The 25,334-nt window shown below is 45.4% G+C and overlaps 2 protein-coding genes across 2 annotated transcripts; both read left to right on the top strand.

The window, feature by feature from the left end:
* Positions 1-3,010: 3,010 nt before the first annotated feature.
* Positions 3,011-5,676, top strand: LOC105186821 (uncharacterized). The gene is made up of 4 exons (XM_011147299.3): positions 3,011-3,342; positions 3,786-3,916; positions 4,038-4,278; positions 4,944-5,676. The coding sequence occupies exons 1-4, from the start codon at positions 3,064-3,066 to the stop codon at positions 5,382-5,384; spliced, it is 1,092 nt and encodes a 363-aa protein (XP_011145601.3). The 5' UTR covers positions 3,011-3,063; the 3' UTR covers positions 5,385-5,676.
* Positions 5,677-6,976: 1,300 nt separating this feature from the next.
* On the top strand, positions 6,977-10,802 carry LOC105186822 (apolipoprotein D). Its single transcript, XM_011147300.3, has 5 exons — positions 6,977-7,159; positions 7,918-8,036; positions 8,832-8,962; positions 9,325-9,504; positions 9,684-10,802. Exons 2-5 carry the CDS (start codon positions 7,926-7,928, stop codon positions 9,826-9,828), a joined length of 567 nt encoding a protein of 188 aa, XP_011145602.1. The 5' UTR covers positions 6,977-7,159; positions 7,918-7,925; the 3' UTR covers positions 9,829-10,802.
* Positions 10,803-25,334: the final 14,532 nt, after the last annotated feature.

The following is a 25,334-nucleotide window of genomic DNA, read 5'->3' as shown; positions in this document are numbered from 1 at the left end:
AAAAACGGCCAGCACAAAACAGTGAACGTAATGTGATACTAAATGATAATAAAACTAAAGTAATTATTGTTTAGCGTGCGATGCCGCGGGGCGTTAAATGGTATGGGCGCGACTCGTGGCTCTCGACGTGACCCGGAAGAAGGCTGCAACCGTAAGAAAGGGAAAGAGAAACGAAAGGAAAGAAAGGAGGGAAGGATAGAAGGAACAAAAGAAAGAATGAAAGAAAGAAAGAAAGAAAGAAAGAAAGAAAGAAAGGACGGTTATAGGAAAGAAAGAACCGACGAGGAATGATTTTGCGAGTCGCCTAAGTAATTTAAGCGATCAGCTTTCTCACCATTCTCCCCTACCCACCCTCACTACCCTCACCACGCTCCCGACTCCAGTCGTCTCTCCTCTTCTCGAGCCGTAAGCGCACTAGATTTACGCACTACAGATTAATGTATTGTTAATTAATTATGTTTAGCACACGCACGTGCACCCGGGTGTCCCTTTCGTGGGTGGGAGAGGGAGGGGGCGAGGAAGAAGAACAAAGATCTCGAATTGCGGATCGCAAATGTGAAAAGAGACGATACTTTCTTCGGTGCGACTACATTTGTTTGTTGCTACGTTTCTTCGGGATGTGTGTGAGTCTTTTACACGTGGGACGTAATCGGACATTGGTCGAATGATAATCTGAAGGAGGAGGTTTAACGAACGTAAGAACAATAATCGGAGTAATTTTCTGGGAGCAACACGGAGGCGCGTGGATCCTCTTCTTGTTTTCTCCTTCTACGATCGCCACCTCTCTCGTGCTGCTGTTCTGTGCAAGGATAGCGTCTTCTTTCTCTCACCTTAGACATCCGGGGAGTGTAAACCTTGTAGATATTAAGCATCTTCCAAGCGGGGCGCGAGCTCCGCGCGCTTTCTTAGTGTTCATAGGTTTACGAGAAATAAATTAATTCAGTTGGAAACTGTGTACGAAAAGATAAACAGAAGCGAGCGTTATCGAAGAAACTGTGTGTATTATACAAATTTCCCTCTTTTGCTCCCTTGCAAAAACTATCGCGGTTCATCGCGCGCGCGCGCGCGCGCACACACACTCATCTGTCTATGTATAAACATTTCTCAAAAAAAAGTTGCATTTTTAAAGACCACAGATAAAAAACGATATTCTTTTCTCTTCCATTGTTTATTCATCTCGCAAAATCGTCATTATCGACAAAAATTTATTTCAATATATATTTACCTTTCTATTACATTTTTTTCTTTCAAGAAAAAAAAATATTTTCAACTTCTACTCGACCTAAACTTTCCCGGACAATAATAATAATAATAATAATAACAACAACAACATATTACGTATCTATACATGTAAAATCTCATTCCTCCTGCTTTTGCAGCTGTAGAATTACACCTCGTACTTTACGTTTCTTGATTCCTTCCTTTCTTATGTTGAAGCATTTTAATCACAGCTCATATAAAGTATGCCGCACCGAAAGCAATATCGACACGCCTGACGTCACACGTCCGGCCCGAGTTCGGTCTCGCCTCATCATTCTTCTCGGGAACGAGGCCGTAGAATCTCGAAGCTCGTGCCGGATGATCGACCGGCGATCGACGTGGAACGGCTAATTGTCGTTCTCGCTAAACGGCGCATAGCGGTCCGCCGTCTCGGAGAATCGGGATCCCCAAAGAATACCCGGAGAGACGCGCAGCGTTGTCGGCTAACGGTCCGGGGACTCTTTGGTTTTGTACAAAAAGAAAAGACACTGCCTGACCCGTTACTAGTGGGCTACGTTCCAGCGAGACGGCGTATGCCGTATGCGTCCGGACGGTGTCGATTGCATAATTACACCGCGACGGAACGGGGCGGTACTCTGTAATGTACTCCGCGTGAGAGCTCTGTTTGTCCAGAGGTGCCTGTGTGCGCCGGATTACGCTTGTCTCGCAACGTAAATACGCGCGAGAAACCTGCTCTATGAATGACTACGGAAAAGCAACGACGCCGTCGGGCCTTGATCGGCCACCTCGAGACCGATGAGCTTCGTGCAGAGAGATGGCGATGTATCATCGGTGCTTTCGGAGCAGTTGCGAGCAGTACCACCAGTGCCGTCCTTTAATGTTTAACGATGACACGTAATGACCTCATGCAATTTTTGCCTGTAAACAGAATGATTGCACACCGGTTATTTCATCTCACCGATCAAACACGCGCGACGTGATCAAAGGGAAATTTATCATGAATATTTTTGCACTCCCTCGTGAATCAAAAATGTAATATACACGTTTGATGATAATCAGAAATATTTGATGACATGGAATGGGTCTGTTTTTTCACATATACGTATATCTGATGCAAATTTCGAGCCCCTTCTCTTTTTAGCGCTACCGCAAATTCTTTACCTCTGTCATTTCTCTGTATTTTGCTTTTCGTTCACACATATTCCATCTTGTTTATATTTTATTTTATTTTACTATTTTTGTTTCATTTTACTATTATTTTATTTTATTTCACTATTTTTTATTTTACTATTTTTGTCCGTCCCGCGGATTGCGATACGAATTTTGAGAGATTGCGTTTGTCTGGTTTGTTCTTGTGCGAGCAGCGCTCGCTTATGTATTATCATAAAGAAATGAGAAATTATTATCACGATTATTATTATGTAATGCACACTTTGCCAATACATTTCGCTTGCGCGCGAAAGAAGCAGCAGACTGTTACGACGCCCCACGAGACTCGAGAAGTCCGCCGCCGCCGGCGCGGCGCGGCGCGGCGCGGCGCAGCCATCGTTATCTCACGATCGCGCTCCTAATTAGCGCGAATATGAACGACACGCGCTCACGGCGGGTTAGAATTCATCCAATCCGTTAACCTCGCGCTCGGTTCGAAGAATCATCCGGCATTCCAGCGGTATAATAGCCGGGAGGCCTCGCTCCGCCGGCGCCGCGGTCCCCGAAGGGACCGCGGCGTTTCCAATCTGGAAGTACCGTTTGTCCAGTAGTTGCATAATGGAGCTTGCATTTCTGGTTCCTGGTGGTCGCCAATCGAGCTTGCCAAGAGATTCGTAGGCGCATCATTGACCAATGACCACCGTCTGCACGGCCAGGCTCTCGGGCCACGGAGAGTACCGTAAGAGTACCAACACGTGGGCAACACAGAGGGGGTATGAGACCGTTCGGTCAACGCTCCTGCTTAATGTATATAAGATCGGAGCCTCGGCGGATACCCAAGGCAGATCGTCATCAGACATGTTCGCGAAGGTCGTCCTAGCACTCTCGCTCCTGGCCTGCGCCAGCGCGCAGATCCCGAATTTGGGATTCTGTCCGGAATACGTGCCTATGGCGAACTTCGACTTGAAGAGGGTGCGTACCGCTTTCCCATCGCTCCATTCTATTTTATCACGTCGCTTTGCTCGTACTTTTTATAGCTCCCGCTGTTACACTTGGCTCACTTCATTACCGCGACTCTCGAGCGGATGTGAGATCGTAAAAGTCGCACACGGTCAATATTCATGCATCAGAGTTGGTCGTAAAGTTATTGTCATAAACTTGGTCACGGGATTATCGCCGTGAAATCAGCTCGGGCACTTATTAGCCATCCTGTGAAACTACCGTTCAGTAAAGATTAATTTATTCGTATTATCTTTTACATGCGTAATTATACTAATTTCATCTTCATAATCGTATACCTTGTCGACGCGGCGCTCCCCTCGAGCACTCATCCTCTGCAGCTCCTCCGCTCGGTTGTCGGATGCGCCATCGATCATGCTAATTGAGATTAACCTGTTCAACAACTGTCGTTACAGTTCATGGGTGTCTGGTACGAGTCCGAGAGATACTTCCAGCTCAGCGAAGTGGTGTCACGATGCGTCATGACGAATTACACCAGAGGCGCCGACGGGAAGTACCGCGTGAGCAATCAGGTTACGAATCGTTTGTGAGTACCCGAGCTGCGCGCCCGAATCGGGCCGATCAGTTTCGTTGAAGAAGAGCGATTACACGACGCGACGCGCGCGCGCGGCATGGCGATCCCCGTTAATGACAGCTCTGCTCTTCAGCACCGGCATCAAGAGGATACTGGAGGGTGAAATTAAGCCGGCAGCCTCGAAAGCCGAGGAGGGTAAACTCCTGGTTAGGTACACAATTCCGCTGGCCCCCGAGACCAAGTACTCGGTGCTCGAGACGGACTACGACTCGTACGCCGTTTTGTGGAGCTGTCAGGGTATCGGCCCGGTTCACGCGCAGAACGCGTGGGTCATGACGAGGCAGCGGATACCGCCTGGCGAGGTGCTGCAAAAGGTACGCTCGACCGTAGAAATGTAAGCGCGAGCTTAACCTTCCCTCATTCTCACCCGCGACTTGCTGATGCACAAGATGCTCGCCGATCATTAAATGAAGTGCGTGCAAAAAGCTCGTGTTAGCCGTGAACTTTGGTCCCTGCTCGAAATGCTGACGCACGATAAGACAATTAGTCTGTTCTTTTCAGCTGCACCGCGGAACTAGTGCAATAAGTTAGAATGAGACAACTATATTTTTTCTCACTTATTGCACCAGTTCAGTAGTGCAGCTAAAAAGAACAGACCATCTATTTGCGACATAATAGCGAGGGAGCTTGAATCGACGGATGACTCACCGAAACGTCGCGCTTCGAAGTCGTCGGCGCCGTCACGTCGTCGTTGCGAATCGACGATCGCGTGCGGGTCAAGTCGCAAAGCGGTTGGAGTTGGACCTCGAACTGTTGTCATGAAGGCACCTTTGGCTTTGGACAGCATTAGCATTAGCATCGTTATCTACCGTCTTAGTTCTTCTGTATCGCTAATTAATACCGCATATAATTATATCAATCTCATCTCGCGGCTCCATATTTTGTAGTCGCCAATCAGCACATTGAGCAATCGCTCGCTCGCTCGCTCGAGTACTTACTTCAAGTTAACCGACATGATTCTTATTCCGACCTACGGCAGGCCTACGGCGTCCTCGACAAGTACAAGATCTCGAAGACCTTCTTCGTGAAGACCGACCAGGCCGACTGCGCGTACCTGGACACGCCGGCTACGGAGAAGCCGCCGAAGAAGAAGCCGGAACAGACGAGTGAGGAGAGCGGTGACGCCAGGTCGGCCGTCGCCCTGGGCGCCGTGGACGATGAGGTAAACCTCCTGGGGAAGGCCGACGTCTCGGAGGATAAGGCGGCGCCCTCGACCTCCGACATCCCGAAGATAATCGCGGAAGCCGCGAAGCCGCTCGCCATTCCCGAGCGGATCCTCAAGATAGCCGAGGCGATCAAGGAGGAGAGCGCTGACGCCGGCGACAAAATGATCATCGTCGAGGTGAAGGAGGAGAAAGCCGCGGAGAGCGCGCAGGACGAGCGGAGCGAGCGCGCGCAGGAGACGGAAAAGACTGCCTAGAAACGTCGTTCGCTGGAACGCGTGGTCTGCTAGTTCACTGCTGGCGGGGCATGTCCATGGGGGTTATCGACGTCCTGGGCTCGTAGCGGTCTCCTCATCCGGAGCACCAGCCTCGCCTGGGTGCCACAAAGGCACTGTGTGCGACGCTCCATAGGCACGCCGTCGCTCGGCACGCGAGCCGAGGTCGCCGAGGCGCTTTGTTACATAGGCTTACGTAATGTAAAAAGAAAACGATGTAAAAAGGACGAATGTAAAAAAAAGACAAAGACAAATAAATTGTTATAAAAAAGCGTTCCAATGAAATTCGGCCGTTGTTCTGCGCTGCTGCTTGCTGGTGGCTTACGAGCGTAATCGTCGCGACTCGGAAGCGGATTATCGTGCGCGTCGACACGCGATTACCATGAAATCTATTCCGGATAAGCGCGGACGAATCGCCGATGATTCGCTGATAGGGATATTCATTTTTTATCGATCGTGTTGCGTCCCGCGAGAGTCGTCGCGATTTTTGCGCGCCGCGAATATGTTATGCGGGAGAAAATACGTTTTCTCGAGCTCTCTTGAAAGTCTTTTCCGCGCCGGCGCGTAAAACCAGTAAATGTGTCACACACGCGGCGCTTGTTCTCTCCTCATAAACAAATAGAAGCGGGTCATGTAACGGCTATATTTTTATTCCTCTCGCGTCGCGGGTAGCTTAATCTCGCCGCCTTAACGATAATGACGTCGGTCTGAGGATATTGTGTAATATATTATATAAGAGAATCGGGCGTTCTCCGACGACATCGATACTTAATCAACTTAATCAATTTAAACTCGCGAGCGTGGAAATTTGTGGAATTAAGTACAAAGTTCGCCGAATGAAAGACACATTTGTTTGATCGACCGGACGGGCAGCGAACGGGCAGCTTCGCGAAACGATTTTCGTTGCGTTTCAAGTGCACGAAACAATTCATCAGGGGCAGAATTTTAAATATTTTCAATACTTGAATGCCCAAATATTTTCGTTGAATTTAACGACATGAGGATATCCTGCGCAAAAACCGAGTGCTCTCGGAAGCAACGCAAGAGAGAACGTTTTTCCAGCGTTAGCATTTCCAACCAATGTTTTCTTTTCTTCTTTTTAATCGTGTCGCTTATATTTCTATTATAACCGGGTTACCAAAAGTTATCCAAAATTAATTCGTCTCTATTCGCGGTGCATCAGTATCGAATTCGCGAGCGGCCCCGAGCGGTTGCAATTTATAGGTGTGTTCAATTTTACAATCGCGTACATTCAATCGTAACTTTTATTTCAAGAAACATTTTCGTCTGCAGCAAACCGGTCCACGTTGACATTAATCGACTCACCGTTTCCCAGATATTCGTCCCATTTGCACGTGAAGCAGTGTCGAGATTTTTATCGGCGATTGTCGCGAGAGCCACGTGAAGGCGATTGAAAAATCGCTCGGAAGTGGTCCACCGTGTCCGACTTCGAAACGATTCGCGTGTCTTCGAAACCGTCGATCATCGATTGGTCAATGGCAAATTCGAGACGGGTTTCTTGAACCCCGGGCGTATACCGTTACTGACCCACTAACTGACAGAACTCTGCCAAACGCATCCAGTCAACCTTCACGGGTCCGTCGCCGCGAACGCGAAGCGAACGAAAGAGCAGGAAGCGCAGTCACCTGCGAACGGTTCGTCGCGCCAGGAGTTTCAACGTCAACCCTTGTCAATCCGGCAAATTGATATTCCGAGCGTATCTCTTCCCTGGATACACGATCGTCAAGGTTACCAAGGTGAGCGGTGCATTTAGATTAAGATTGCGAGACCGATACCGCGCGTATTCGGTTTGGCCGTCCCTTTGATCGTCTATTCCCATCTCGTATATTTTCGATCGAGTTCCCATTTTGACAAATCAACCATTGATCTACTTGTACGCGAATGGTGCTTCGCCGGAGCAATCAGACACGTGCAATAATGAGAAATCGGGTCGGTCGTATTTAAATAATCCACGTAGCGGAGAATTCTCGAACTGACTTGCGCGCCAATAACGTCATCGCCGCGCGTGTTGTTGAAGAGGACAGACTCGAGCGCGGCATTAAAAATTCAAGTCGCTGGTGCGACAACGCTTCGAACAAAAAACGGTACTTGATATGAAATATTGTTTTTAATTCTTCCTATATGCCGGTGATGGTAATTTGCATTCAATCGATGCGGGATATGCACAACGTTAATGGTAAAAACTAGTCCGGCGAGTCAATCGGTGCTACGCTCCTTATGCACGTGCCGCGCAGATATATCCCGCGTCGCGAAGGCATTGTCATTGTAAAAAAGTGCGCGATAATGCGGTATAAAAGAGCGCGCGATGGCTCTCGTTAATTACCTCGCTGTTCCGAGTCCGCGCGAATAACGGAGCACTTCGAAAGCGCGGTAGCGACGTCGCGAAATATTGTTATTCTTCAGGAGCGTGCCGGAGCGCGCTGACAGACTCGAGAAGTCCGCATTGTCCGACGCGCGAAGGAAATTCGAATAATTCCATCGCGTTTCTCCGCAGAAGGCGTAATGTCGCGACTGCTTGCAATCCTACTCCTCGCGAGTGCGGCCATGGCCCAAGTGCCATTCTTGGGAGTGTGCCCGGATTTGGAAACGATGCCAAATTTCGAAATCAAAAGGGTGAGTACCGAGATCGTACGCACTTGCTTGCGCTTGAGCAATTCTTATATTTTTATATTTATTATTAATAATTATAATATAAAAATAAATAATAATAAATTAATAATTATAATATGAAAAAATATAATAATAAAAGTAACGAGTAAATATTAATAATAATTAATAATTATTACTAATTATTACTAATATCTCTTTATTATTTTTGCTTATTATTATATACTTTCTCTATTTATTATTTAATTAATCATTAATAATAATTATTAATGATTAATTTATTTATTATTTTTACGCTTACACTTGGGCAATTTTCATATTTTTATATTAATTATTAATAATTATAATATAGAAATAAATAATAATAAGTTGATACTTATAATATAAAAAATATAATAATAAAAATAACAAAAATATATTAATAATAATTATTAATAATAATAAATATTGATAATAATAATTAATAATTATTACTAACGTTTATTTATTATTTTTAAATATTATGATTTACTTATTTTTATTTATTATTTAATTAATAATTAATAATAATTACTAATATTTATTTATTTATTACTTTTACATTTACACTTGGACAACTTTTATATTTTTACATGTATTATTAATAATTATGATATAAAAATAAATTTTTTAATTTATCATGTTTAATTCGTCACGTTTAATTTATCACGTAAATGGAAGATACAAATTTTAGAAGCTAGAGTCGATTTTGTACAATACATTCGTCCAGTTGAAGCAGAGGAGTAAATACTCGTAATACAGATTTTTATACATCTCTTTCAGTATTTAGGCAAATGGTACGAAGTCGAGAGGTACTTCGCCCTGTTTGAGTTTGGCGGAAAATGCGTGACGGCTAATTACAATATGAGCGAGAGCGGCTCGGTGAACATCGTCAACAAGCAGATCTCTGCGCTGTGAGTGTAGCGCACGTTTCATTGTTCTCACTAACAGCGACTGCTAAGTAGAACGAGGAGTCACCTCTGCCAGCGATTGTCCATCTCGACAAGTGACCATTATGTTTATGTCAAATCGGTCAATATATTCTCCTACTATCGTCGACTTATTGTTATATAATATTACTTGTTTGCGTCGCTTCCCAGCAATTTTTCCTCGTAAATTTTATTTTCGACGCATATCATACTACACACGATAGCGATAAATTTCCGAGAAAGATGATAAAAATGCGGATACATTGTGTTTCAATAATTTGTAAATCATACGTTCGGGCCGGTGAATTTGCAACTTCGCGGAAGAATAATTTTGCTCCCATCTTTAGAACCGGCGTCGCGTCGAGTATCGAGGGCATCGCCAGGTTAATCGGCAGATCCGATGACCCTAAATTGACCGTCACTTTTCCATCCTTGCCGCTGCCGATCGATGCGCCTTATTGGGTTTTAGACTCGGACTACAAGTCGTACGCCGTGGTGTGGAGCTGCACGAATCTCGGAGTGTTCAAGTGAGTCTGAGATGTGGAAGAGGAAGGCGCGCGCGGGAGAAAGGGCATTGTTTGTAATTAGAAACGCTTAGCGTAATTTTCTCCTGAGGGAGTAGATTTTCATAGAAGAAGACTAGATCGAGCGAGGAGACGCGATTGCCCGTCGGAATCCCTAAAATTATAATGCGTTCTTTCCGCAGCGTACGGAACGTTTGGATCTTGACGCGGGAACCGAAGCCTCCGATCCCAGTCTTGGAGAAGGCGTATCAAGTCATCGACAAGAGCAACATCAGCAGAGCGTACTTCATTCGCACGGACCAGAAAAATTGCCCGATCTCGTACTGAGGACAACCCGGGGCAACTCTCTACGCGCTCGGCGAGAAAATGTATCTTTCCGCGATATGGCGTTGTGTTTTTCTGCGAGCCATTGCCGCGTTGAAATGCCTGCGGATTTACCTGTAACATGGCCATCAGCTTCGATCATGATTATATAACCAGAATCATGACTTCATAATCATTATCGGCTGGTGGAATTGACGTGAGACACGTGGGCAAATATTTATCTATTAATAATGCATTCAAAGTGGAAACACATCGTGTAGACGTAAATATTCAAAGCAGTAGTTTGCCGTGACTGTGATTTTAGAAACGAGGAGACGCATGCGGAGACAATTGGATTGTTATATAGAGCGAAATTCCTCGAAAACGCTCACGTGCGAGACAGCAACCTCATCTCGGATAAAATTTCACATCTGTATGCACATTTGTACGATCATGTTCTCGAGAGAAATATATTTATTTTTTGTATTTATTTTTTGCATATAAGTAAGTTACATCTTATGCATATATGTTAATCTGGTTAACTGTGAACTTTATCACTACTTATTTATTTATTTGTGGCGAAAATATTATGATTAAGACTGACACGATAATAATTTATCTGTTTAACCGCTTAGCAATCGAGTGAAAAATAACTTTTCGTGCCAAAAGTGTGTTGGATTTTTTTTTCAAAACTACACCCAAATTTCATTATAACGGTTTTTGGGGTTCCTGAATCCGAATATGAAATCAGATTTCTGAAATTCAAAATGGCGGATCCATTACAAAAATACCAATACCAAAACAAAAAGTTATTTTATTTGAATGATCACCGACACTCGAGGGTTCTTGAGGTTGCCGAACCCGAATCTGATGTCAGATTTCCAAAATTTAAAATGGCGGATACAATATGGCGGACTAAAACGCAAAAACTTATTTTATATTAATGATACCCGATATTCGGGGTTTGTCAAATCGCTGAAACCGAATCTTGTCAGATTTTTACAATTCAAAACGGCGAATCGAAAATAACCGATGAATTTATATTCAGAGACTTCAATAACCACAAGATACCAATTTTTATAGAAATCCAAGTGTTTTTCGAATTTTCAACCGCTATATTGTATCCACCATTTTGAATTTATAAAATCTGATTTCAGATTCGGATTCAGCGACCCCAAAAACATATAAATATCAAAGCGCAATCACATCGCAATAGTATAAATATGTTTTTTTCAAGATGTTTATATGTATATGTGTCATAAAGCAAAAGTGGCACGAGATTTATTTGCCCATATATGTGTCACTGACAGCTAAGTTGTTAAATATGTCAAAGAATTAATAACTTTTGTGTGTTGAAAGGTATAAAAATTATGTTTGACAAGTGAACGTTATGTTTGTGTCAAATCGATATACTCTCCTACTATCGTCAACTTATTGTTACATAATATTACTTGTTTGTGCCGCTTCCCAGCAATTTGTTCTCGTAAATTTTATTTTCGACGCATGTCATATTATATACGATAGTGATAAATTTCCGAGAAAGATGATAAAAATGCGGATACATTGTGTTCCAATAATTTGTAAATTATACGTTCGGGCCGGTGAATTCGCAACTTCGCGGAAGAATCATCCAACAATAATTTCGTAGAACCAACGCCGCTCCGCAAAGTCAGTCATCGACGATCGGTCATGTCGGTATCCTGCGCGTATTCCCGGGGCCATGGGGCCCATGGAAGCCCATAGACGTTCAGCGGCACTTCTTCGACGACGGACCGACGTTCCGACAACAAGTACCGAGTCTCGTTGAAAGATCGCGCACGGTACATTTGAGGGGACCGGTAAGGTTGCGGTAAGATCGGCCCGCGATAGCCGTACTAATCGGAGCAGCGCACATGAAAAAGGAAAGAAGAGCGCGGCCCTTCTCTCGAACCAGTTATGAAAATCCAATTATGCAAAAATGGCGCGAGAAATATTTAACCGGCCATTAAGTTATCGGCGTAACGAAAATTTACGCGTGAGCGCGCGTATCCGCTTTGTAATATTACATGCATAATACATGTCGCGGCGAAGCGGGCGCGCGCGCGCGCGCGCGCGCGCGAGCGAGCGAGCGTTATTTATCGCGAAGAAGGGACGCTAATAAATGGCTACGTGAAAAGTTTCATTAATGGGGGCACACGGTAAAAGTACCGGGGCAATAATCGATTGCGGGTAAAGCAAAAGCGGGTGTCGGGGTGAGCCGCGCGCGCGGCTTCTCGTTGTCCGCGGGCCGGATTGAAAGCAAACAATCAACGCCCGCTATTCCCCCCCCCGTCCCCCCGACCCCCCTCTCTCTCTCTTTCTTTCTCCGAGCGACCGGTCTAGCGGGGCACGGCGGTGTCTCTCCCACGTTAAAAATGCGGGAAATGACCGTGGCCGAAATAATTCGAGCGGCGAGCGTCGAAAACAGCGCGCGCTCGCGCAACAATAGCCTTAAATTAAACAAATAACGGCGACCGGGTGCGGTCGCGTGCGCGATCGGCCTTGGGCCATTGTCACGTGCCATCCGCGCAAACAGACAGTATTCAATTGTGGACATGGCAGGATATGTCATCAGGGACGCATTGTGCATCGAGCGAAAGAGAAGTCGTCGAACGATCCCACGAGTCGCAACGACCGAAACGACCGGCGGACTTTTCTTTCTCGCTCGGCGCGCGGATATCATAATAAATTGTGGCGGTAACGTCGCATTAATAAGAGAGAGAGAGAGAGAGAGAGGGGGGAAGGGCGTACACGTTAAACGTACGCGTTCCGCCTCTGCCTGGCGATACGGTCTCTCGCGGGTCGAAACGAATTTTCAAGAGAATCGCAGACGCAGCCTTTGGAAAGTAAACAACGCGTCTGCTCTCGCCGAGCGGTAAAGTACAATTACATTAGGCGTTTTTCGAGTCGTTGGGGACACGGCGAACTAGACGTTTCGGGACTAAAAGGAAGGCCGGAAGGGTTTCCAACCGCGCGCATAACGCTTGTTAATTAAAATCGTCGGGACGGCAGCGTCGCGCATGCGCGCGCGCGCGCCAAAAGTGTAGCGCGTTTCGTTCGCGGAAATTCGGTTCGACAAACACAAACTCGATTTTCGTTCGTGCTATGCACGCGTAACAGGCGCCGCTGTTTTGTTAACTTCTTTACCTCTCATTACACCCTCCTTTCTTCTCTCGCTTATACGCCGAACGACCAAACGAACACCGGCGTGTCCTACGCCGGCCGACGCGGCGTTTCCGTGTAATCGTCGCCATCGTCGGTAATAAATTAAAACGCGGTAGAATCTAAATCACCAGATCTAGATAGAGGCGGAAAGAAAGGGGGAAGAGAGAGAGAGAGAGAGAGAGAGAGAGAGAGAGAGGGAGGGAGGAATCCGCTGGAGGAGGGATCCTCTCCCGAATTTATCTCGGCGTTCTTCTCCTCTCGAGAACTCTTACGCTCGGGACGAGGGGGGAGGGGACGGCGAGGGGGATGCACGATCGGCGGGCTCGCGGCGCTCAAATCTCGACGTGGGCCCCACGGTTTTCGAGGGGCACAGGCAGCGGTCCCTAATAACAGGGTACATCGAGGCTAAACAAACATACACGCCCCTGGCATCTCTCGCTGAAAGAGTGCACGGGAAACAACACGGGGAGAGGAAAAAAAGCGCCTTCGACGCGCCGCGCAACGATTCTGGATGAGCGAAAGAGTTACACATTCGCTCGCTCTCGCATTACTCGCCGGAAAAGCAGATACTCCGTCCCATCTGCATCTGCCGCTTGTGTCTTTGACTTCTCTTCTCTTCTCTTCCAGCGGCACGGCAAGGGGGAGGGCTCGAGTGAGGAGGGCGAAGAAGGTTTGCATAATGAGCTAACGCAGCGGGAGCTGAACGAGTCGGGACCGAGAGAGAGAGAGAGAGAGGCGGGATATCGATTTGAAATATCGCGTGGAAAGTCCCAATCGTTAATAACAAGTACTTCAATGCGCTTCTGCGTAACGCTTGACGCATAACCCTTTTATGCAGATTCGCGACGGTTGGACCAGCGGCACAGAAGTACTCTTGTTGGTAATTGGGAGGAGCGAGGAGAAAGAGAGGCGCATAATTGAACTCCATTGCGCAATGAACAAACTTGCGGCGTATTCTACTACCTGCGCATTGTTAATTAAAATTCTTACTTATCAATAATTCTTAATTAAAAAAAGAAAGATACTGCAGCGGAACCGTCGAGAAGGAAGCTCAGTTACGCGGAACAGTTGTGTTCGCGCTCGATCTTCCTTCAATTATCCAATGTTCCCCCGTGATTTAATTGTCTTGTGCTTTCTCATAACTAACACTGAAGCGGAAAGGAAGCGCACGAAAAATGCGCCACGTAGTTGCTCTCGAAGAGAACGGATAGAGAGAGAGAGAGAGAGAGAGAGAGAGAGAGAGAGAGAGAGAGAGAGAGGGGGGGAGGGAGAGGGGGAGAGGGAGAGGGGGAGAGAGGGGGAGAGAGGGGGAGAGAGGGGAGAGGGGAGGGGAGAGGGGGAGAAAGAGGGGGGAGAGGGGGGAGAGAGAGAGAGAGAGAGAGAAACGCGATTCTTCTCTCTTTTCATCTCGGGTTTCAGCTGGTTCGGGGTGGTCCACGTCGAGCGACCCGCGTCATTTACAGTTGAATTTAATAACGAACCTTCAGGAGGCACCCGACAAACTGTAATTTTATCTAAATAGCGTATCCCGTGTAATTGGTGTTACTTGTATCGGTTACATTATCGGAAACACTGAGTTATTCGATCCAATTAACAACACCGCCGAATGTGATTTCAATATTGATCGCGGAACTAGAGGTTATTTGCAACATTTCCACAGATATTCAGAAACGTTTGCTAATAGCGAATATTCCGCGAAACGGATCACAGAGACACATGTACACACACATACACGTGCACGCTTTGCATCGCAAAAAACATTGTCCCGAGCGACCTATTTCACGTATCGAAGGAGATCTCTTTGTGCGATGTCTCGCCGCATCGGCGCTCATCGCCGTGAATTAATCATCGTTCTGTTAATTTAGATGGAAATATGGAACAGAGAAGCGCGCTGAATGCGGAGGCCGTTCCATTTGTCTTTAGGGCGTGCAAAGGGCCACTAAAGGGACGCGCGAAGACGAGGGTTTGAGTAAAAAGTCGCGAGGAGGAAGAAACGTAGAAAAAGATCAGTGAAGTGCGGGCTGGAGAGGGGGGGGAGAGAAGAGGAAGAAGAAGAAGAAGGAGAAGGGGAAGAAGACGACGACGAAGTAGATGATGAAGAAGAAGAAGGAGGAGAAAAGAAGAGGGGAAGAAGAAGAAGAAGACGAATACGAAGGCAGATGAGACAAGAGGCATTCTGGTTTGTGGGTACAGCCGCTGCCTGCAGCCCACAATTATGATAATAGCCCCTGAGTCCTGAGCCTTGTTAGGCCAACGTGCAGCTCTCCAGCTCCTTTATCTATATCTTCTTATTTTCAGCCTCTCGCGCTCCCCCGCCCCCAACCCTCTTCTACGTCCTCTCGAGGTCAGATGAGTTCAAACTGATCGATTCGCCGGCACAAAAAACTAAATCCGATATATCCCCCCCTCTCCCGTCTTCCTCGCGCGGAAAGAACGCGGCCGCTATTCCGAGCGCAGGGCGATGATACCGATCGCGCGGTTCCGATTCCGAAAGGATCCAAACAAGCGCGCTTTATATCCGTCGCGAAACTCCACGAAATGTCGAGTGTCAAATGTCGAAGCGCGTCCGGTATCGTCGAGCATCATCTCGCCGGGGAGTCTGGCGAGGCGCGAAATGAAGAGAAACCGCGCGCGGAGCGTTCTCGGGATCTAATTGGGATCTTGTCCCGCGACTTTCCGCGCAATTCGCGTGGATCCAAGTGTCGAAAAGTTTCAAGCTTCAAACGCGCGCGCGTGCGAACGCAGTGTATGCCGAGCGTCGAGGAGAGAGAAAAGAGAAGCGGCAGTTCCCCCGTGGGGGCCTTTCTGCTTACGAACGGAGAAGCCGCGCGTTCAGCGCGCGCGAAAATTTCGGCACCTCGCCATTTCCGCGGCGCTCAGCGTCGCGTCGCGTCGCTCAGCCGGGTTCGCGAGAAAGGCGAGAAAACCGAGTCAAAGAGACCGGCGCACAGTGGGGCCAGATGACATTTTTTGGTTGAAAATTCTCTAGAGACCTGAGTTCCCAACCGATCATCGACACCAATGGATGAGGTTGATCCTGAATAAATTCCAAAGAGATCTGTCTAGCCGAAATTATGAAAAAATTATCGGTTCAGGGTTCATGGGTTTAGGGTTTGTCTGAAAAGTTTATCGTTTAAAGTACAGTGTCTTGGGTTCGATCTCAATAGGTTCGAGCCTATGGATATTAAATGCGAGACCCCAGAACTTATAATCATCTCTTACGTAGAAAACTCAGAATTTCAAAGCTCATCATTTCAGCCCGCATTAAGAAAGAATTAAGGATTAAAATCCCTCGGTTTTGTGCTTAACGGGTCTATATTTGATTTTGTATTTTGTTTCTGTATTTTGGACACATGAGTTTTGGGTTAATGGGTTTCTGCTCCAAGATCGATAAACCTCGAGTCTGTTGATTGCTTTCATATAGTTTCAATCCGCTGAATACCCTATTAGATAGAAATAAGTGTCGAATAATGAGTATTTCACAAGTTTCTCGCGTTCAACGATAATTTTTTCTCTTTTGGGACTAGTAATTCGAGAAAAACATTTTTTTTTATTTTGGCAAGACAGATCTCTTCGGAATTAATTCAGGATCAACCTCATCCATTGGTGTCGATGATCGGTTGGAAATTCAGGTCTCTAGAGAATCTTCAACCAAAGAATGTCATCTGGCCCCACTGTGCGGCGGGTCTCTTCGGCACGGCACACACGCACGGTGTCTGCAAACGTTGTAAAAGCCGGTGGCAAACGGCGCGCGCGCGCGCGCTTTAATCCATTTTCCAGCGGCGCGCCGAGTCTTTTGGAGCGCCGCGGAAAGCGTTAATTGGAGACCGCGCCGCGGCGCGCGCGGATCGCGGCCAAAGGGAGCCTCGTGGAGCGAAAACCGCGTGATAATGCACGCCGAGCTGCCGCGAGGGGCGAGGGGGCAGGAGGGGGGAATCGGCGGGATAGACGGAAACTTCTTCCAGTGCGGTCGGCAGCGCGCGCGATGCGTAAAAGCCGCCGTCCGAAAGTACGCCACCTCACTTCGGCTAAAAGCCGCTCCTTGTGAAACAGCATAATCGCGTTTCCTTAATGACGCGCTATTACGGCGGCGGCCGTCCCCGGGGGCAAACCACGGCGGACAAATGTCGCGGGGATATGTTTATATTAGGAAACGGAGTGCGCGGCTCTCTCTCTCTCCTCTCTCCTCTCTCACTCACTCTCTCTCTCTCTCTCTCTCTCTCTCTTCGGAGTCGCGCGAGCGAGTTCCCGCGTTGCGACGCGCGCAACGCCGGTCGGTCGACCGAGAGCGCAGCCGAGCGAAATTGGGACGAATTTTGCTCGCGCGTCGTGCAAATTGCGGCGCGGCAACTTCGACGGAGGACCGGGATTGGTCGCGAAGGGATGGACAAAGGACGCGCGCGCGGCTCGCGGTATTTTCCAGAAGCCGCTGGCGGGATGAATTCGAATGAGCCGAGAGTTTGGTCGGCGAGCGCCAGATATACGGCTGTTTGCGCGGATCAGGCCCGACAAAGGGATCCGTTCTCTTTTCTTGACGTCGCCTTGATTTAAGTGAAGCGCCCCGTATTTGCGCTAGATTAAACCGCGAGCGCTGCGCGCACTCTTGTTTATGGCGTCGGCTTTATCAGCTTCGGATCCACTGTACATTGTGCGCTCACGTGCCGACTACCGTGGCTACCAGATAGCGAGCCGAATATCGCTTACGCACCGGGACTCTCGCTGCGCGCATATGAACACTCCTCCGCGATGTTAACACGTTGGCTCTGCCACGCTGTGTGATTCCCACTGATTATTACTAGGTCATTAAATATGAAATGTCCGATTGCCTTAAATACTAAGTTCGACAGCCGATATCACTGACATTTCACCTTTTTACAGTTTTTGGTCTTTTTCGTTTCTTGTTGCGAAGGTACATCATCACTTCTTCAAATGCATGTTTTGGTTTGCGATTATCTTTCGAATCGTCTTTGTTACAGCAATTTTTGTGTAACCATGGATAAGTTAAAAATTCATGTTATTTTTGAATGTGAGTTCCGTCGTGGAACCAATGCGGCACAGACAACTCGAAATATTAACGAAGTGTTTGGTGAAGATGTGACTAATGAATGTACAATACGTCGATGGTCTGAGAAGTCTCGTTCTGGCGATTTTAATCTTGAAAATGAGCCACGTTGGTTCCACCCGAGACCAAGGTGGATAATGATGAGCTGAAAGCTGCAGTGGAAGCGGACACATTTCAAACTACGCGTGAATTAGCAGCAAGGCTTAATGTTACCATTCCAACAATATTGGATCACTTGAAACAAATCGGCAAGATAAAGAAGCTGGATAAATGGGTTCCGCATGAATCAAACGAACGTCAGAAGAGAAATTGTCTCGAAGCTTGCTTTTCTTCACTATCACGACGTAAAAGCGAACCATTTTTACATCGTATTGTTACGTGTGATGAGCAACGGATCCTTTTCGACAATTGCAAGTGTTCGGCACAATGATTGGATGAAGTGCCGAAACACAGTCCGAAACGGAATATTCACAGAAGAAAGCTAATAGTGCCTGTTTGGTGGTCCAGCGCTGATATTATCCACTAGAGCTTCATGAAACCTGGTCAATCGATTACAGCGGATATCTATTGTAACCAACTGGACGAAATGATGAAGATACTTGCGATTAAGCAGCCGAGATTGAGCGATAGAGACAGGCTAATCCTCTTGCAAGACAACGCTCGACCACATGTCGCACAAACAACATTGCTCAAACTATAGGAGTTGAACCTGAAAAACTCTCTGTCACCCATCGTATTCACCAGACCTTGTATCAACTGACTATCACTTCTTTCAGGCACCATTTTCTGCAAGGAAAAATATTCAATTCTCAACAAGCTGTGGAAAACGTCTTCCGCGATTTCATCGTCACCTGCCCTTCAGGTTCCTTCGCCGCTGACATAAAGAAGCCACCGTTAAGATGGCAGAACTGTGTGCCGATAGTTTAGGCGTATACTTGGATTAATTATACTGTTTCTAGTTTGAGATATAATAAACCAAACTTTTGATTCGAACATTTCATACTTAACGACCTAATATTAGGTGTACAAATGAATAATCCAAATTTTTTGAAGCGGTTGCGAAATTAAGTTTCAAATAATCAAATTTTCCCGCTCTTTTACGGTTATACAGTGTTGAGATACAGTTATTAAAAATTACATTTATAATAGTATGGCGGAAAGCTCAATATAATCTCAAAAATTATTCAGTTCAGTACAATAAAAAATGGCAATAGATAAGGTACATATCCGACACTCTGCATTCTTTACGAATTCAGACAGGGAAAAAATGCTGCAAGAGCATGCGAATCAATTTATTCCTTTCCCGGCGAAGGTGTTGTATCGTACAATGTATCGCATTTTGGTTTAAACGCAACGGTTTAAAAGCAACGATTTCAGTCTGAGTGACAAAGAACGTCCTGGAGGCCCTCGGAAGTGCGGCAACAATGATTTGGAGCAATTGCTCGCTGAAAATTCAGCACAAATGCAAAAGAAGAGCTTGCAGAGCAGTTAGGAGTAACAAAGTATGTCTAAACGCCTACGCGAGATGAGGAAGATTCAAAAAGAAGGAAAATGGGTTCCGCATGAACTCACTGAAGCCAACAAAAATCAACAAGTAGCAGTGTGTCTTTCTCTTCTCAGTAAGCAGCGTAGAAAGTCTTTCTTGTGGAAAATTGTTACGGGCGATGAGAAGTGGATACTCTATAACAATCCGAAACGCAGAAAATCATGAGTAAATCCCGGCGAACTATCGATCGCAAAGCCAAAGCATTGCGGAAAGAAGATTCTCCTTTGCATTTGGTGGGATATGAAGAGCATGATTTCTTATGAGCTATTAAAACCGAATGAAACAATTATTGCAGACCGCTACCAACACCAGTTGGTTCGTTTGAGTCAAGAATTAGAATGAAAACGCCTGTATAGTGGCAAAGGAGAACGTCCTGTGAAATTGTTGCATGATAACGCTAGGCCACACATTGCTTCTACGACAAAAGACATCATAATGATTCTTGGAATCATTACGGAACGTCTTGCAGCATCCGGCGTATTCATCAGACATCGCTCCTACCGATTACCACTTCCGACCGATGCAACATGCCTTATCCGATACGCACTTCAAATGAGTGGATGAGATCCGAAAATGGCTTGACGACTCTATCGTAGTCACAGACATAACATCTTTCCGACATGGAATTCGTCAGCTTCCTGAAAGATGGCTCAAAGTTATAGAAAACAACGGCGAATACTTTGACTGACAAATTTGTTTGACTTTCCTTTAAAACAAGCCTTGAATTTAGCTGAAAAATTTGGATTATTCATTTGTACGCCAAATATTATTTCGACGCTCGGCTTGAATCGCCAAGATGCGGCCAATAAATACGATTCATTAGACGAATACGTCCGTCAGCTCGTTTCATTGACCCCACTATTGCTTCCACTGCACTAGGGACTGCAACTTGAACGTTGTCATCTCCCTGGCGAGCACGCAATGCAGGGAGACGAATAACCAGCAACAGCAACGAGCATTCCTCAGGTGAGCGAACAGACTTCTCTGCGAGGACAAACTTTCCTCCGTCAGGAATAGACGCAGTCGCAAATTTGATGGATAAGACGGGAGATTAGCTAACCGCATTAGCGGCAAATCGCTGCAATTTCATGTAAGAAGAACGGAAAGAAGGAGGAAAAAAGCAAGGGACCGCTGATTGATTCGATTACCACGCAGATTATTAATCTCCATTCCTTCTCACGCTCGTTACGGCTCCGCGGCCGGTCTACCTCGGCATTTTCTACTCGTCGCCGTGGCTCCGGTGGTGTGTAATCCGTATCAGCTTTACGGTATCGAGACGACGAGCAAATGACGAGGGGGCCGAGTCGACGTCGACGATAAAATATTAAATGATAACTCAAGTAACTGTACGCTCGCGAAGATCAAGTTAATAACTCCGCAGGAGGCGGGACGAGGACGGCGAGGACGAGACGATAACGCGAGAGCGAAAAAAGAGTAAAGTAGCGCGAGGAGACTCGTCGCACGAATTTGCTCCCTCGCGCGCATCCATCGACCACCAATGGCCAGATCGGGGGCCCGTTAACAGACAGACGCTCCTCCCGGGGCGCGTTCCTTGGCCCGTACCATAATACGTTAAGAGAGTAATCATCCGGGTCCTTTTGCTCCCATCTCCTCCGCCGCAGTTATCCGGCCGTTTTTATGCCGCACGAGCTTTTCAATCAACCGCGAATTTGCAAAACGAGTCCTGCCCGGCTGCCTCCTCACCGCCGCGTCTCTTCCGCCTCTCGTGTTCCCGCTCATCGCGCATCGCCGGTAATAACGGCGTTCGGTAATCAAGCGCGTCCTGGTAGAGACGAGAAAGAGGCAAGGCGCGGGGGCCCGCGCGCGCGCAGTAAGACGATCGCGATTCGACTCGGCTACGTGGGCGTTCTCCCCTATCCGTCGTCGATCTGGAATTATGCAAATGCACGGATGGATATTCCAATTGCCCCCGATTCCTGCGGGATGAAACTCGAGAGCACCTCGTATTCCACATTGCGCTCGTGGCAGGCACTTTTGCTTCGCTCCTCAATAACGCGCTAGTTCTCTCCGGGCCCGGTTCTAGCGCCCGCGGACGGAGAGATGTCCGAAAGTGCGATGGAAAGCGTGCTTCATCGACGATAATTTGACGGGTGCGAGTGTTTATTTCGTCGCGATGTCGTCCGCAAGCGGAACGCGCAATTTGCGATCTCGCGTTCGCAGCGGCGCACAGTGGGAACAAATAGAAATTTACTGTTCAGAAATCGCTAGAGACCACAATTTTATAGCAATCGGGATGCGTTTTTTTTTTTTTTAATTAAACGTTAATCAATGTAGAAGAAAACTGTCGAGCTCGATTTTTGTAAACATTCTTTTAAATTTTGCAATATTAAACAGAATTTGTAAGAAATTGTCAAGTTTCGCGAGCTCTGTTACAGATGGAAAAACTTTCCATCTTTTCGCTGCGCAGTACAGTGTAAAAATGATAAAAATAACAAATTCAGCGGAAAAAAGTTGCAAAATAATTTGTTTATAACAGAATTGTTCTCACGAAAACCAAATATGTAGTATTGATCTGATGTTTTCAAATCATCAAGCATCAGGTTTTCAAAACAATCATTTTCTAAATACATTATTTAAATAATTTCGTTGTAAACAAATTATTTTGCAACTTTTTTCCGCTGAATTTGTTATTTTTATCATACTTCATAACAGACTTCACATTTATGTTGAACGGCTCAGTATACTCTATTCTAACGTATATACTGTGTTAAAACAATGATTTTGTTTATGTTGACAAGAGATTAGCAATTGTTAACTGCCCAATTCTGATTTTTATATCACATTCGTAATCAGCGATGCTGAAAACTTTGCTGAAAAAACTGTACTGCGCGGCGAAAAAACGGAAAGTTCTTCCATTTGTAACCGAGGTTCGCAAAACTTGATAATTTCTTACAAATTCTGTTTAATATTGCAAAATTTAAAAGAATGTTTTCAAAAATCGGGCTCGACAGTTTTCTTCTACATTGATTAACGTTTAATTAAAAAAAAAAAAACGCATCCCGATTGCTATGAAATTGGTCTCTAGCGACTTTTGAACAGTAAATTTCTATTTGTTCCCACTGTGCGGCGGTTGTATTATATTAGGAGTGCAATTTGGTTCTGATGGTTTTGCGCAAGAGAACTTAGCACTAAGGTCAGTTTTGTCGAAGACATTCCAATCAGAGCTATTGTTTCTTAATGGTTTAATGTTAATCCATGATATTTAGTCATTTGCTAACGAAAAACGCGATAAAAATCATGTTAATATCATCTTGAAAATGGAGATTCCTAAAGAGCATTTTCAAGATACGTTGCTTTTGTTTTTTAATCACAAAAAAACGGCGACCGAAGGCCACAGAATTCTGATAGAAACTTAGGTTGCCCCATCAATTAAGACACGTGAATACTGGTTTAGACGATTCAAGAATGGTGATTTCGATGTTGACGACAAAGATCGGGACAACCGAAAGAGCTTAAAAACGCAGATTTGCAAACATTATTGAGAACGAAAACCCAGCAGAATCTACTTCAGAACTTGCCAGATCATCAAATGTTGATCATACAATAGTTAGTAAATGTTTACACGATATGGGAAAAATTCACAAAGAAGGAAGATAGATTCCATATCAATTATCGGAAAATGCTATTGCGAATCGATTGAACAATTACATTTCGTTGATTGTCAAACAAAAAATTAAGAGTTTTTTGTATCGAATTGTTACCGGGGATAAGAAATGGATCTTTTTCAATAATCCCAAACGAAAAAGGTCATAGGTTGTGATTCGAGCCAACCAGCAACCATCCATTTCGAAGCGTGATATTCACGGTTCAAAGATATTGCTGTGTATTTATTGAGATCGAGAAAGTGTTGTGTATTATGAACCGTTAAATCCGAATGAAACTGTCACCGCCAATCGTTATCGACAACAATTATACAAATTGAAACGAGTGTTGGATAAAAAACGATCGTCAATTATGAGTAGACGATACAAAATGATCCTTCTTCACGATGCTCGACCTCATGTTACATTATCAAGCACGAAACAAACTATTAGAGCTGGAATGGGAAAAAAATTGGATCAAATCCGAAACAAAATCTTTTTATCGTCGCGGAATCCACCTCTTATCAGAAAGATGGGAAAAGGTTTGTAGAAAACGAAGAACAATATTTTAATTGAGATATTCGTTCATGATCTTGTTTAAGTAAATCAGTTTTCGAGAAAAAAAGCCTTCAAAACTAAATCATACTCATAATATTTACAAGAAGACCGCGATACGTTTGATAAGAATGCATATCTTCCAAGACACTCACATTCGAATCAGATTGCTTCAAGATTAGACCTTACCGCATCCCGCATATTCTCCATCACAATGTTCCATCCGATTATCACTTGTTCCGATCGATGCAACATGCTCAGGGTTTTCTAACCTCTTTTGTATTTCGCATTCCTAAAAATTGATTAATGAACCTTCGCACCCCCTACAAAAAGAAATTATTTGTATGTTTTATGGTAAAAACTAGTTGTTAGGGTTTTAAGGTAAAAAGTTAATTTGTAATAATTTATTATTTCATAGTAGTGTTTTATAGAAATTAATTATCATTTTAATATTATAAAATTATTATCCATAGTATCGAGCTTCGTATAGTGATACGTAATGAATGTATACGTACAAATACGTAAAAAATATATAATTTCAATAACATCTTTTTTAATTTGATGGTAAAAATACCGGATTATTCCAGAATTCATCTTAATCATTATTAATTACAATCATTTTTCCTCGCACTCCCAAGAATGTTTCTTCGCAGCCCCGGTTGAGAACCCCTGCTCCAGAGGATACACACTTTCCTTCAACTTCGAGGAAGTGCGAAAATTTGTGTAAAATTGAATCAACTCCGAAGAAGAACCTTTTATCGTCGCAGAAATCCATCTGTTGCCAGGAAAATGGGAAAGAAGTTGTAGAAAACGAAGGAAAACATTTTGATTAAGGTATTCGTTCATTATCTTGTTTAAGTAAATTAATCTTTGAGGAGAAAACCCCTTAAAACTAAATCACACTCCTAATTGAATGGGCAAACATACGACGGTCCTTTCATGCGCGACCTTCGGCTCCGCTTAGCGGAATACAATTAATCGTGTTAAGTGAGAAGGGACACGACGTCATTTTTTATCCATCTTTTCCGTCCCTACAGGACGCGCCAAATATTCTCACGCCTCGCGCTGGCGGCTCATAAATCCGCGGTCGAAGCTATCGTTACGTGTGGTTAGCGTGTGTGCTGTCCCGTCGCAGGATGAAACTTGACATTTGCGACCGACTACGTGATCAATGGCGGCAGTGTGGACGCGCGAAACAATCGCACGATTGTGAGACGTTCGAACGCTAGAGGTAGCGCTATTTGACGTGGTCGAAGCTGCGGTGCATCTCAAAGCCGAAGTCTGGAGCTTTGAGTCCCGCGACTCTACTCGGACGTTCGAAATACCGAAGCTCTCGATAGAGCCAATTTTGCAGTTATTCCTAATTGCCGTACCTTCGAGCTCTTCAAGTTTCAGTAATTACGCTTTGGTAACTTATCGCTCGAATATGATTCCCCGAAGTTTCAAACACGTTCCACACATATATCGTCCTAGTTCAAACGTTAATTATCGGCTTCCCTCTGAGAAGACTGAATTTCCGTGGTACTTTGTCTGAATTTAAACTTTCTGCCCATCCATCTGTTCCGTCTGTTTTATCTGCGAT

Source organism: Harpegnathos saltator, unplaced genomic scaffold (genome assembly GCF_003227715.2).
Source record: "Harpegnathos saltator strain DR-91 unplaced genomic scaffold, Hsal_v8.6 scaffold277, whole genome shotgun sequence".
Lineage (NCBI taxonomy): Eukaryota > Metazoa > Arthropoda > Insecta > Hymenoptera > Formicidae > Harpegnathos > Harpegnathos saltator.
This window is presented reverse-complemented; position numbering and strand designations above follow the sequence as displayed.